Source organism: Dipodomys spectabilis, unplaced genomic scaffold (genome assembly GCF_019054845.1).
Source record: "Dipodomys spectabilis isolate Male_0828 unplaced genomic scaffold, ASM1905484v1 ptg000009l, whole genome shotgun sequence".
Lineage (NCBI taxonomy): Eukaryota > Metazoa > Chordata > Mammalia > Rodentia > Heteromyidae > Dipodomys > Dipodomys spectabilis.
The window spans coordinates 22,958,231-22,972,742 of NW_024870686.1; the positions used below are offsets into that span (position 1 = coordinate 22,958,231).

The 14,512-nt window shown below is 34.1% G+C and overlaps 1 protein-coding gene across 6 annotated transcripts in view; it reads right to left on the reverse strand.

The window, feature by feature from the left end:
- Nucleotides 1–2,201: 2,201 nt before the first annotated feature.
- The window catches only part of Wdr17 (WD repeat domain 17), a 55,457-nt gene continuing 43,146 nt past the window's right edge, over nucleotides 2,202–14,512 (reverse strand). For 4 of the 6 annotated variants that reach the window (XM_042701356.1, XM_042701342.1, XM_042701349.1 and 1 more), the window contains 7 exons: nucleotides 12,691–12,802; nucleotides 10,146–10,287; nucleotides 9,757–9,859; nucleotides 8,482–8,583; nucleotides 5,564–5,662; nucleotides 5,083–5,263; nucleotides 2,202–2,321 (listed from right to left, as the gene is read on the reverse strand). In XM_042701356.1, coding sequence (XP_042557290.1) covers nucleotides 2,202–2,321; nucleotides 5,083–5,263; nucleotides 5,564–5,662; nucleotides 8,482–8,583; nucleotides 9,757–9,859; nucleotides 10,146–10,287; nucleotides 12,691–12,802 — 859 coding nt within the window. Of the gene's footprint in view, nucleotides 2,322–5,082; nucleotides 5,264–5,563; nucleotides 5,663–8,481; nucleotides 8,584–9,756; nucleotides 9,860–10,145; nucleotides 10,288–12,690; nucleotides 12,827–14,512 lie in introns of all 6 variants that reach the window. The other 2 variants (XM_042701332.1, XM_042701373.1) reach the window with 1 other exon arrangement.

The window sequence follows — 14,512 nt, forward strand, 5'->3', positions numbered from 1 at the left end:
AAACTCCCAAAAGAGCTAATCATCATGTCATGACCATGGTAAATTCCTAAGACTTCTATGGAACCTATTGGAAATTGTGGGAAATATAAAATAGCCTGTAGGCTTCATTATGTAACTAATTGGTAAATAAAGATGGAAACAATGGTCAAATGGGAGACCTCAAGAGCCTGTCAATGTCATGTGAGCAGAGTCCAGCACTGCAGAAGTGGCTTGCAAAGGATCTTCACTTTATAAAGGATTTTTGACTGAAAGAAGCAATGATGTTTTCTAGGAGTTACAGCAGACTCTACAGCAGTAGAACCTTCTCAGTCACCTGGCAGATGTCCACCATGGGGTCAGAAGTGACTGTAATATCTGGTATTAGTTATTAAGCATTCTAGCACTTTATTAATTTTGGAGTAAATTGTATTTTTATAGTCTGGGCTTTTATTAATTTTTTGTCAGTCACGGGGCTTGAACTGTGGGCCTGGGCGCTGTCCCTGTGCTCTTCAGCTCAGGGCTAGAGCTCTACCACTTGAGCCACACAGCCAATTCCAGATTTGTGGTGGTTAATTGGAGATAAGAATCTCATGGATTCTGCCTGGGCTGGCTTTGAACTACGATCCTCAGATCTCAGCCTCCTGAATAGCTAGGATTATGGGTGTGAGCCCCAAGCGCTTGGCTAGTCAGTGCTTCTTATAAGTAAACAATCAGCCTTTAAACCCAATGAAGTGATTTTCCTAGTTTTTTTTTCTGAATATGTTAACAACTGAGACTTTTCTTACCCATGAATTAACTCAACATTTATGCAGAATTAGTATTCTCTCAATATTGGTTTTAGTGACTTTTGTTTATCTTAACAATTAACTCTATCATATCAGGTTCTAGAAGCAGCATTTATTAAGATGTAAGAGTAGCAATACATATGTATATATAAATCTAGGACAATGACAATGCTGTTATAGCTCCATAATACAGTATTACATTTAGCCTGGAAAGTAAATGTTTAAATTACTTAGCTACATATGTCTCATTAATTAAAAGTTGTCTAGAAAGACATACTTTTTATTACTAAATTACCTTCATATTAATAAATTGGCTAGACTAGGTTTTAGAAAATAATTGTGAGGCTTTTGCTATATTTACCAAATAGGGTAAATTTTCTTGTTATAAGGACAAAAAATACTGTCTTTAATGCAACTGAATATATCTGGGAAATTTTATCGAAATACGAATATTTATTTTTACTAAAATAAAAGTATATATTTTCACAAGACATAGCTCATTTTAATGTAATTTTGTAAGCCACATAGCTTTTATAAGAAAAATATTGTTCTATTGATTTAAAAATAATTGTCTAGTGAGAGTCGTTGTCCTTCATAAAGGCATATTTAAAGCAGCAAAATACTTTTTTGCACATTATTATAATCTGGATATCTTCAAATTAAAATGAATTTGTACTACTTTTCATGCATGTCAAATCTGAAAGAATATTTGTATAAGTTAAATTTTTGTTTTAATATGAAGGCACAATATATAAAAATGGACATTTCAAACAATGTATTCATCGTTTATTAAGAATGAATAATCATAATTAACAAAAATATAGAATATTGTTGAAGCCTAGTAGAATTGTAGCTCAATCAATTAAACTTAGGCTTTAGAAATTAGGTTGCTCTTTATTACATTCATGTGTTAGAGTTATATGATTTTTTCTTTATATTTGATATATAAAATAGTATCCTCCTGCATTCATCAAAATGCAGAAAGTAATGCTTATTTTACATAATAATTTATCTTAGCCTTTGAAGTATTTAAAGCACAATAACAGTAGTTTATATATTTCTTTCTAAAAACAAAATTAAGAAAATGCTACCATTTTTAAGTGAGAGGCTTTACAATATACTGCCAATTAATAGAGAAAATTTGTTATAGATTATCATTAAATTACAAAATCTTTGATACATTTTAGCCACAGCGTCACTGAGTTGTCTTCTTCCTAAATGTAGCTATTACAATTTATAAAAGAGACGTTTGTTTTCCCTTAAAATTATATAAATATTTTATTTTTTGATGTTAATGAATAAAATTTACCAGTATTCCCCACTTCTTCCCACCATGGATCCTTGTACCAGTCTTTGGCTCTCAGACAACCAAGATTAAAGTAATACAAACCCATAAGATCCCTTTCAAAAATAGGTAATCAAGGAGAAATATCATCTTCAAAATGGATTGAGTCGTATTCCAGTTCCTAAAGGTGAAAATGGATTCACCTTTGCCCACATCAAAGCATCATTCAGTGAGATAGCCGATTTTCCATCTTCAAGGAAATATACAGGGCCCTGGAAACAGCAAAACGTTGGGAAAGAGAAGATGAGTTGGTAATTTTCAACATCATTTTAAACTTCCAGAAACAGAATCACTGCAATGAGAAACACCTAGTGACTTTTTTTGTGGGGGTGGGGGGCGTCCTTCGTGGGGCTTGAACTCTGGGCCTGGGCGCTGTCCCTCAGCTCTTCTGCTCAAAGAGAGCACATTTGAGCCTTAGGGACACTTGTGGGTTTTTTGGTGGTTAATTGCAGATAAGAGTCTCCCGAATGGGTTGGGAACGTGGCTTAGTGGTAGACTGCTCACCTCACATGCACAGTTGCATATAAACAGAAAAAGCCAGAAGTGGAGCCATGGCTTAAGTGGTAGAGCGCTAGCCTTGAATAAAGGAAGCTCAGGGACAGTGCCTGGGCCCTGGGTTCAAGCCTCAATTAAAAAAAAGTCTCATGGACTTTTTTCTGCCTGGGCTGGCTTTGAACCATGATCCTCAGATCCCATATCCTCAGATCATGCATCCTCAGACTCCTGAGTAGCCACAGGTGCCCAGACCCCATGTGACTTTTAAGCAACTAAATGGAATTTAAGAATATGAGAATAGTTTGGTTTGTTTTCAATGCTGCTAGCTATAGAAATATTTTCAAATACAATTGTATTACACCACTATTACCTGATGTCTAGCAAAATATAATTTAATTTTACAATTTAAATTATATATGGTAATACTATCAACAATAGTCATTATTAGTTAATTAACTGCCACAAAGAAAATGTATTTTGTAAAGGTCTATAGCCTAATAATAGCTTTAAATATAGTCTCTCCTTTACTTTAATCATGTGGCAGTCACTCTTTTACTTTAATCATGTAGCCAATGTTGACATAGTTGGAGAAATTATTGAAGCCGGGATCTTTGATCTTGCTGTTTAGAAGATAATAAATGGATATATATGTATGTATATACATATATATGTATATACATATATATGTTTTGTTTTGTTTTTTTTGTAATGGGGCCTGAACTCGGCCTGGGAGCTGTCCCTCAGCTCTTCAGCTCAAGGCTAGCACTCTACCACTTGAGCCACAATGCTACTTCTTGGCTTTTTCTGCTCATGTAGTGCTGAAGAATTGAACTCAGGGCCTCATGCATGCAAGGCAAGCACTCTACCACCGAGCCACCTTCCCAGTCCATAAATGTATATTTTTATGAGTCTTTAAAGAACTTTATATTTATTCTCATGATTTAAAGGATATTTATACTTTATCTGTATCAGCTATTATACATATCCTGAATAACTATGCAAACAATATTACCTGGAAACACATGGCTAAAAGAAGCAAAAATTTAAATTTTCTCAACTAGGTTATAAATCAATCATAGTTTCATAATGGTATTAAAAATATACTTGTTAACAAATTAATTTTAGATATTGGGAAGACTATCACAGTTGTAGCTAAATACATTCAAATTTGTACGTGGAATTTAGTAATAATAGCTTACATACATTAATTCCTTGTTGAAATAGGAATTTCCTAGGAGGGAGCAATACATCTCCATTAACATGAAAAATTAGGAAATCATTTCCTGAGTGTAGGTTTGGAACAGAAAGGTTAGCTGACTGAATGAATGGTCATTTGGCTATCGTAGGTAGAGAAAAGGAACATGATGTCCCATGTATCAAAATGGCACAGGATGGAGAGTGAGTGGACTAAAGATATACTCCAGAAATTACATAACTTGTCACTCTTCATTATGTAACTGAATTTACTGCTTGGATTCCTTATGAGCCTAAGTGAATAATAAAAGTTATATACAATTATGTGCCCTAAATTTTGGCACGCACTGCTGTTTGTTTTATGAAGACTGACTCACAGTGGCCAGATACTTTCTTCAATGGCCTGTCATGTGTGAACACTAGTTAGAAAGGTTTTTTCCAACATAACATTACAAATATGAGGTAAGTTACTGGGCAGTGGAACTTGTTTAGTCTGAGCCATATTCTCAAGTAGTACCTCAAATGGTTCATTTTTGTTTACTTCATGAGGACTCCTATAACTAGTGCAGGCTCCAAGCTGACGGAGATTTCTCTACTGCTTGAAGATAATTACACTTCTGGATTCCAGTGAGAGTCTCTGGCATCTTTCGTAATCATCAATTTGAATGGAACATTAGGGACCAGTCTTTGGGAATTACTTATTCCCATGATGGTTCCCAATGCTTTTGAACGGTTGAAAGCTCAGAAACTCATTGTAAGAACATGCATAATATGGTAATTTGTCATATATCTTTTTATTTTTTTGTATTTATACAACACAAATAAAAAATGTTACTGTTGAGATTGTCCCTTTGTCTCTCTAATTTAATACCTCTCAGGATATGATCTATACGTATTTTGAAGCACATTTGTAACTAAGCATACATTTTTCATATCGTTTAGTTATTACATGAATTGCATCCATGATAACACTTTAAGACTCTCTCTCACTTTCTCTCTCTCTCCCTGAATTTAAAGAGAGAATCTAATTTACACTATCATGGAAAATACTAGAAGGCATTGTTTTGGGGCCAGGCCTCATGCCTCTTCACAGTTACTTACAGCTGATTTCAAGCCATGAGCTCTGATCTCAGCCTCCTAAGTGTTTTGGATTACAGCCTAGGTATGAGCCACCAGCACCTGACTGTTACCTACTTTTACAAGTCTACGATTCATTGAAGATAAAATATCAAAGAGAAACACACAAATAGAGGAAATGCACACTTTATGTCTAACAGATTGTACCTGTATTTTTAATCCTGTAAAACAAGAGATGTGAATATCAGAATGACTGGGAAGATTTGATCCAGTCACATAATCTGGTCCAATAATTCCTGCAAGTGGTTCTTCTTTCAGTCTCTTCAGCAAAGTTGCGTAAACTGTTCTTTGAGAATCAGAAGGAGGTGTGTATGAAGAATCTTCTGATCTATATTTTCAACAGATGTTAAAATTTCATTTTTGTAGAATCAAGAATGGAGACTGATTAGAAATAGACTAATGATTACTAAGTTTTCCTTTATAGATGGAGGCAAATTAAGTTGAGACCAAAGAGATAGAAAAACAAAGACCTTAGAAAAAGGCCTTTTAAGGAGCATCATCATTGAATACACGCTAACAAATCAGCATTTATTATTTTGCTAAAATGGAGAAAGTGACACTCTGCCAATGATTCTATTGATAGTAGTAAATTCCTCTATAGTTCAATTGTTATGTCAAATTAACTCACTGGTTGCTGAGCTGTGTGCAAGCTCTCCATGCATCCAGTTCCTCAGAAAGATGCTCAAGTTTTAAAGGTACTGACACCATTCGCCGTTTTAAGAGCTGGCTGAAATGTAAAAAAAGATATTAACATCTGACATAAAAAAATAAATGCAAAAAGCAAATGGATCTTAAATAATTGTGGCTTTTGATGTGACAATGATTGTTCAAAATACATATGGAAATATAACTATATAGGCACAAGCCCATATACACATATGCTCCCTTACTTATTTAGAATTTAGGTCCCTGGAAAGCCTCGCATACTTAAGGAACACTGGTTTGACGAGTGACTGAGTATGTAAGTAAATGAGCTGTATAATGTATGGAGAATGGTTGACAAGCCCAGAAACATTGAGTAATGACCACAGTGAGTGAGAACATTTAAACATGACCCTGATCATTGAATCTTTGATGGCACAGATAATGGCACCATTAAAAGAAGAAAAGTGCAGGAAAAAGAGATATGAGAGGAAAGATGATTTTAATTTTGAGAAGACTGAATTAAGGTCAGGGTTTAGCCAACTGCTATATAAACACAGATGATATGTAATATCTAGATATAAAATGGAGTTATTTTTCACAGAGGGAATAGGAAAAACAAAAATGTCAATGTTTCTGGAAGAAAAAAAGAGAAGGAAGAGAAGAGGAATAGAGACATGGGGAAAAGGGGAGGAAGGGAGACAGGAAGGAAAAGGAAGAATTGTCATCACCAAGAAGTTCTTTAAGTTCTTAACCTTTTATTTCTTTGTTTCCTTCAACTTAAGATGCACTGTCGTGACTCCCTCCTACCTTTCAAGTAAGAGTCCATTGTTTTATTCTCCTTATTAATTGAAGCAACAATTTTCTAATTACTTTTTATCATTACTGATTACAAATAGCTGGACATATATCTCTCATATTATTCTTACATATTATTCTTGCATTTTAAGATTGTTGAAAGTTGCTTTTCAATTTTGATTGCACTGCTAACCAGCATAGATATAAATTTTCCCTGAATAACCTGAAAGTGGTAATTCTATATTATTGTTTCAGCTCTATTAGCTACCAGCTATTTTTTTACCAGAGGGAAAAGTTAGAGATGATAAAGTTTGAACAAGTTTAGGGAACCAAAATACACTGTTGGTGGGAATATAAACTTGTTCAACTACTCTGTAAAGCAGTTTGGAGGTTCCTCAAAAGATTGAACATAGGCCCATATGAGCCAGCAATTCTACTTCTGGACATTTATCCAAACGATGACAAAGAAGGATACAATAAAGTCATCAGTACAACTAACACTACAGCATAATTCACCATAGACAAGGTATGGGATCCGCTCAAATGGCCCTAAATGGATGAATGGATCAAGGAAATGTGGTATATATACACACAATGAAACTTCACTCATACATTAGAAATAATAATAATATATCATTTGCAAAGAAATGGAAAGAACTTTAATACTGTCATGTTATGGGAGGTAAGTCATCCCCAGAGAGAAAAAGGTTGCATATTTTCCCCCATATATGGAAGGTAGAATTAGTTTACAAACATTAATTGTTACATTTGGTGGTATGCAAGTGTCTACAAGTCTTTGAACTGAAATATGGTAGATTCAAGGGGGAACTCAAACAGAAGAGTTCCTTAGAAAGGCAAAGTCAAAGTTAACAAAGTTAAACACCAGGAGACAGGTACTTGAAAGGGGTAGAATGGGGTGAAGGGGAGAGAGAATTAGAGGAAAAGGGTAGGAGAATGCAAAAACCCCATGTATAGTCTACACAATTCAGAAGAGAGGGAAGGAGTGGGTTTGGAGGTGTGGATGAGAATGTTGAAAGGTGTGACATTGATCAAGGCATATTGCTACTTTAAATGCCAACTCCTTTCTGCAATTACTTAAAGAAAATAAAATAGTTTTTTAAAGGAAGCTTTCTATTTCTCTTGTAATCTTCTGCCCCCAATAAAAACCACTCGGAAAATATGCTTATGCCCACACTCAGCATCAGGAAATTATAAGGTCATTTACTGTGCTGTTTAGTAAACTAGCTGACTTGGAAATGGGTTTTTAAGGAAGATGCTGAATTTATTATTCTTCACTTTTTGTGACAGGGTCTCACTATGAAACCTGGGTTGATTTTAAACCTACTGGGTAGCCCAGGCTGGTCTCAAACTCAACATCCTTCTGTGTCAGTCTTGAATATCACTTTTGAGAACAACATATTTTAAGCATAGTGGCTGAAATTCAGCAAGCTGTTAGAAAATGTAGGAAACTGTCTGAAACACTTAAGTCTTGAGTATAAAAGTTACCTGCTGGTCACATATACCTTTCATTTTCTACTTTTCCACCATAGTGACTGGAAAGTAAGCATAGTGTACATCTTATTTTGAAGGAAACATTACACAATTATGTCCACTGAAATGCAGGCATGAATACCTAAGGAGGAATTTCCTTCCTGAATAAAATGGTCTTGCCTGCAGAAAGTGGTTTGTAGTCTCTATCCTTCACCCTTGCCTCTATCCTGCTTGGAGAATGGATATAGTATTTGGAGATTTAGCAGCTATCTTGTAATCATGAAGAAAGAATCCAAGAATGTCAGGGTAAAAAGTAGGAAGAATCTAGGACTTTAAAAGAATCAATGAACAGTTTCAACAGTACAAGAATACCTATCTGAAATTTCCTCACATATATGACCAACATATCCACCATGTACATAAACTAATAATAGAATTTTCATCATTTATGGTCTAAAGTCATCTTAATTAATATAATTAATTTTTCCTTATTGCAATTATACATGGAACAAATAATACTATAGTAATATATTTATTGCCTTCTGATTCAATTGAAGGCTATCCATCTTGGCAAAACAAATTTCTCTAATTTTATGATAGAAGTATTCTTTTTACCTTGTGTATTCATAAAGTGCTGGAACAATGCTTTGGTACTGTCTCCTGATAGCCAATAATGCACCAATATAACCACATAGTATTAATAACTCATTTCGAGCTCTAAAAGAGAATACACATATATTTTAGCTCTACAATTTGGAGTAAACATATTCTTCTTGTATATAGTTCATGTACTTTTTAGACATTTGTGCTACATGATATATTTTAATGGAAAATAAAGCTATTAAGTAGGATTTAACACTTCCTTGCTTGTTTTTCACTACTCCTGATTGTCTTCGTTGGTTTTCTTTTTTTTTGGGGGGGGCACTGCTATTCTAGGACTTGAACCCAGTTTCTCACACAAACTATGCAAATATTGCTCTATTATTGACTCATACCCCCAGTCATCTTCTGGCTTTTTATGTTATTTATCTTTAAATTACTCCTTTTGTCAGAGTTAAGAATTCATAGCAAATTGTGTAAACTGTAGGAAATGACAAAAATTATCTACTCTATTGTATGTTGAAGGTATTTTCCAGGTTTCCAGGCTGCTGTCTTATCATTTTTATGTATTGAAACAAAAATAAAAATCCTGAATATCTTCCTTCAAAATATATCCACATCTCCTGAGCTTTGGTTACATGAACAGCAATGTCTTTAAGTAGTATTTTGTGTGTGTGTGTGTGTGTGTGTGTGTGTGTGTACACACGCGTACTGGTACTGGGACTGGAATGCAGGCCTTGCAAAAAATTCTTGCTAGGTATTTTCAATTATCCACCCTCGAGATGCACCTCCAGTCAAGCTTTCTTTTGGGTTAATTGTAGATGGAGTGGCTTTGAACTGCCATCCTCCAGGTTCAGTCTCCTGAGTAGCTAAGGTTACGGTGTGAGCCATCAGTACTAGGATGGTACTTAAGAACAGTACTCATTTCTGCTTTCTATCCTGTGTGTTTCCCTCCATCATACTATGACTATTTCATAAATATGATATTTATTTCTTGAGAATTTGATATCTTCAACCATCTAGAAACTGATGAATTAGCCTTTGTTGATTCAGGTGTGTATGTGTGTTCAAGTGTCTATACACACAAATATATAAGCTCACACACTAAATATTACTGAATAACACTGCAAATATTTACTATACATTTCCAGCTGACTTCTGAATTTTTATTAAGAATATTTCAAAAAGTCAAATGTAATTATTCTTCAAGTGTAACCACTGCCCCAAACAATACTCTTTCTTTATCTCAGTACCGTTTTAAAACATTGCATTGACTCAAAAAGTACTCACTCGGTACATGCATGCATGATTAACTTTTCAGTTCGAATATAACTCAGTAGGTCAAGTGCAGGGTAGATGGTGTCCAATGTCCAATTTGAACTACTGATGTATTCTGGCAAAATAAGACAAAGATGCTTCAAAATAATGGTTTCAAAAGTTGTTCCTCCAATTATTGTGTTCTACAGTTAATTCCTTGCCACTCTACCCTGTCTCTATACAGTATTTTCTATTCACTGTCTCTCAATTCCCCATACCATAAAATCAGAAGGGATGCCATATTTTCATATCAGTAATCTCTCTTTTGAAAATCTAGGACAGCAAGTACTAATTATACAAATGAGTGAACAGACCAAATAGATGTGAACTTTTTAAAATTATACTACCAGCTAGAAACTTACCTTTGACAAAGTCAATACCAATAGGAAGAGCTTTCTCAGGCTCTTGACTTAGTAGGTAATACTTTATAGTTTCAAATACATTGCCATCTGCATGGGCTGCCTCAGCTAATTGCAGACATTCCTCTACTGTGGGTAGCTTGCACTAGAAAATAATTGATTTAATAGCAATTTACTAAGATATATTGGGACAAAATCAGTTGAATAAATATTAAACATTGCCATATACCCAGTTTCTTTCACTTTATTAGAGTTGCCCAGAATCTGCTGAATTAGTTATTTTTAAAATAAATATACAGACAAAAGCTACATCAGCATTCATGGTAAATATGACAGTTCAGCATCACATGTCTGTCTTCTACATTGTAAGTTCACCTACCCTCCAGGCCAAGGCACCTTAATTCAAGGAGGCTAGAAATGTCAGGCTCTAAAATTGAACACATTTTGGCTCATGAAATTTCATTATTACAGTATGAAAATAAATGTATATTAAATTTTTTACTGTAAAAAAAAGAAAATATAAACAAAGCCAGGTATTGTTGGCTTGCACTGTAATCCTAGTTTCTGAGGAGGATCTGAGGATTATAGTGCAAAGCTAGCCTGGGCAGAAAAGTTCCTGACACTCTTACTTTCATTCTCAAATAGAATAGGAGAAATTCTTTTCCTGTGTTAGAATCCCCAAAATTGTTTACACTAACATCATTTTTGTACATTCCTTGTGAAACTGTACAATCATTAACATGTTTGCAAATATTCATTCATCTTTCCAAAGAGCTCCACATTTAAGAAGAAATTGATCATATGTTTTTCAGAATATATAATAAAGACAAGGTGAATACTGTTCTTGCCCAGGTCTTTGGGATAGGTCTATGGTAAAACGTTATAGAAGGATGAAGTTCTGAATATATTTTAGCTGCATGGAAATATACTGATAATTAATAGCATATATTTCAATATAGATCAAAGACTTTAAATGATCTTGCCACAAAGGAATGATAAGTATTTCAAGAAATAGGTATATAATATCTCTGGCTTGATTTTTCTACCATTATTGGCTATAAGAAAGTATCACTTTTACTCTATAGGTATATACAACTATTATTTGCCAACTACAAATAAATAATATGCCATGTGTTGGTGGCTAATGCCTATAATACTAGCTATTCAGGAGGCTGAGATTTGAGGAATGCAGTTTGAAGTCAACCCAAGCAGATAAATCTGTGAGACTCATACCTCCAATTAAACCAGCAAAAAGTCAGAATTGGAGCCAGCTTGAGTGCAAATGTCAACATGAGCACAAAGCCCTGTTCAATCCCCTGTACCGTTAAGAAAAATAAATAGTAAATTCTGTATAGATTTATGTTATTTAGCCTCTGTAAGTGTTCATTTTAACATCCTTATTCTTTGCTTAAGGGAACATTTTAGCATACAAACACTACAGAATGATTGTACAATATAAAGAAAACCCTCCTACCTCCTTCCATATCCACTGTAGTTTCAACGTAAAATTTGCAATTACGTTTACAAACCAATTTTGTAACATAGGTATATACAGGAATTAAAATCTCTCTTACTCTTAGATTCTACTGGTTAGATTAACTTTGGACACTTACCCTATCTCAAGTACATTCCCTTATTTCACACACACATACACACATACACCTACACACCTATCCAGATATTTTACCTGTATACACTTTTTATCTATATCTATGAATACAACATTCAATAAGTGTATACTGTTCAATGAATAGGGCCACTTACTTACACTTACTTACACTTACTTACTTACACTTACTTAATTTTTCTTATAGGCATTTCAATAGCTATTCTACAAAAAGTGTGTTCATTCATGGTAATTTTAAAATGAGATTATACATGTATGGGTAGTTTTTAAAACTTTCTATTTAACTATATTTTATGGCCATTTACTCTTATCCATAGAAACAGTCTTGTGATATTTTTTAGGTACTAGTAGCACAAAAGTATAGGAATATGCTAGAAGTTTTATAAACTATCTTCCTACTGTTAGACATTTTTATTTTTATATATAATGTTAATATATAGATTACTATATTTTATAAAGGCATAGTTTTTAATAACTTTAGAATAACGTACAAGGTTTGCATTGTGTCATGAATGTTTTTCAAGATCTAACGTCATCTGTTTTGAAAAGCTATCATATACCTCCACTCAGATGCAGGCATCTGGGATATAAGAGACTTACTAAAATTTTACCCCACCTTTAAATCATTTGAGCAAGTTTGTTTCTTCTACGAGTTTGTATTCTTTGTAAAGTAAAACCTAAAACCTTATTTTTCATGCTTCTATAGATTTATGAATTATGATTAATTTAAAATATTTGCAAAACCTTAGAAAAAAGACAAATAAATGTTACTTCTTAATGATATCATTTTTGCTGAATTTTTAAGTAAGCCAAAGGGACCACATATTTGTATTTTCCTGCACATTTATGTTTTTGCTTGAATATAAAATTAATTATCTCATGACACTGTATTACAAACTGATCTGTACTATCATTGCCTACCTTTTTATGGAGATCATTTATTTCTTCAGTACACCCTGGGTAGAAAGCACAGAGTTTTACTAAATGCAGTTCACTGTCAGGAATCATCAGGAGGAGATCAGCTGCCAAATTCCTGTTCATATAGTAAAAAGAGAAACTTTTAATGAGGAAATACTCTAAAAATAACATAATTTTCAAAAGAGGGCTTACACATGTTAAAGTACTAAACAGTAAAATATCTATAGATACTTTTTGTATAAACCTCTCAAATCACTGGTTTTAGATTGTTTCATGATAACTGGGAAAAAAATCCCACAATTTTCAGTAATTCAAGCTATTGTTTAGTTTTCAAGAATTTCATATGTTAACTGTCAGCCTGAGTTTAGAGTAGGTGATATTTCAAGTGAGAATTTATAAGGCTGTGAATGAGGGACTCTAGAAAAGGAAGCTCTTCAGCTTGCTTGTGAAGACAAAGTAAAAATCATGTTAGTCATTAATGTGAATACATCATTTTATTTTAATGTGAGAAAGACTTAAGAATATAAAGACAACCATTAGGTGTAGTTTGAAACTTCTGGTGTAAATCCAAAATTAAAAGAAAGACATACACATCAAACTCCTAAAATAGTAATATTTTAAATTAGGCTTATGTTATGATTTTTAGAATAAAATGTGAGCTATCACATTAGAAATATTAGTATTGGCCAGGTAAATCCTTGTTTAATAAGACATATAGAGTAGTTTACTTGTTCTTTCTAAAAACTGTGAAAAATAGAATGTATTTTGTAATACCAAAATCTTTTTTTTTTTTTTTTCGGTTGTGGGGCTTGAACTCTGGGCATGGGTGCCATCCCTCAGCTAGTGCCACTTTTGGTTTTCTGGTGGTTAATTGGAGATAAGAGTCTCACAGAATATCCTTTGAACTGTGATCCTCAGATCTCAGCCTCCTGAGTAGCTAGGACCAGGCATGAGCCTTCAGTGCCTGGCTAATACCAAAATCTTTTTTTTTTAATTGTGAAAATACTGTACAGAGGAGTTACAATTACATGGGCAAGATAATGAGTACATTTCTTATCAAGCATTGTAGCCTCCTCCTTTGTTTCCCCTTTCCATCCCTTCCCATCCTCCCCCTGTCCCCCCATCTAATCCCTCCCCCACCAAAGTTGTAAAGTTCGTTTTTTTTTTTGTTTTTTTTTTTGGGGGGGGTGTCCGGTTGTGGGGCCTGAACTCTGGGCCTGGGTGCTGTCCCTCAGATCTTCAGCTCAAGGCTAGCGCTCTACCACTTGAGCCACAGTGCCACTTCTGGCTTTTTTTCTTTTTGCTTATGTGGTGCTGAGGAATCGAACCCAGGGCCTCAGGCATGCAAGGCAAGCGCTCTACCACTGAGCCACCTTCCCAGCCCTGTAAAGTTTGTTTTTGACATAACGACTTGTACATCTCATTGTTGCAATGGGTTCACCTGTATCCCTATTTAAATGATTTGTTTTTCCCCTTCCCCTCCACAAATTATACCGACATGAAATACAGTGAAAGCAGGGGTTATACAGGGAGGGACATACAAAGCAACAAAGAAATAATCTTATAAATGTTAATACCAAAATCTTACTGCACTGAAAATAATGTGCATGATATATAGTGATCAGCCTTGCTAAAACTATATTTTAACTTCTATCAACCACAAGCAAAATATTGTCACAGATTACAACTACCATAATGAAATATATCATAAGTCTTGATAATTCTACTCATTTTTTAACTCAATATGTTTTTGAAAATTTAGTGTATTATGGGGAGATGTACACTATAGAGATATTTGTGTTTCTGAAATGATAAAGCTGAATCA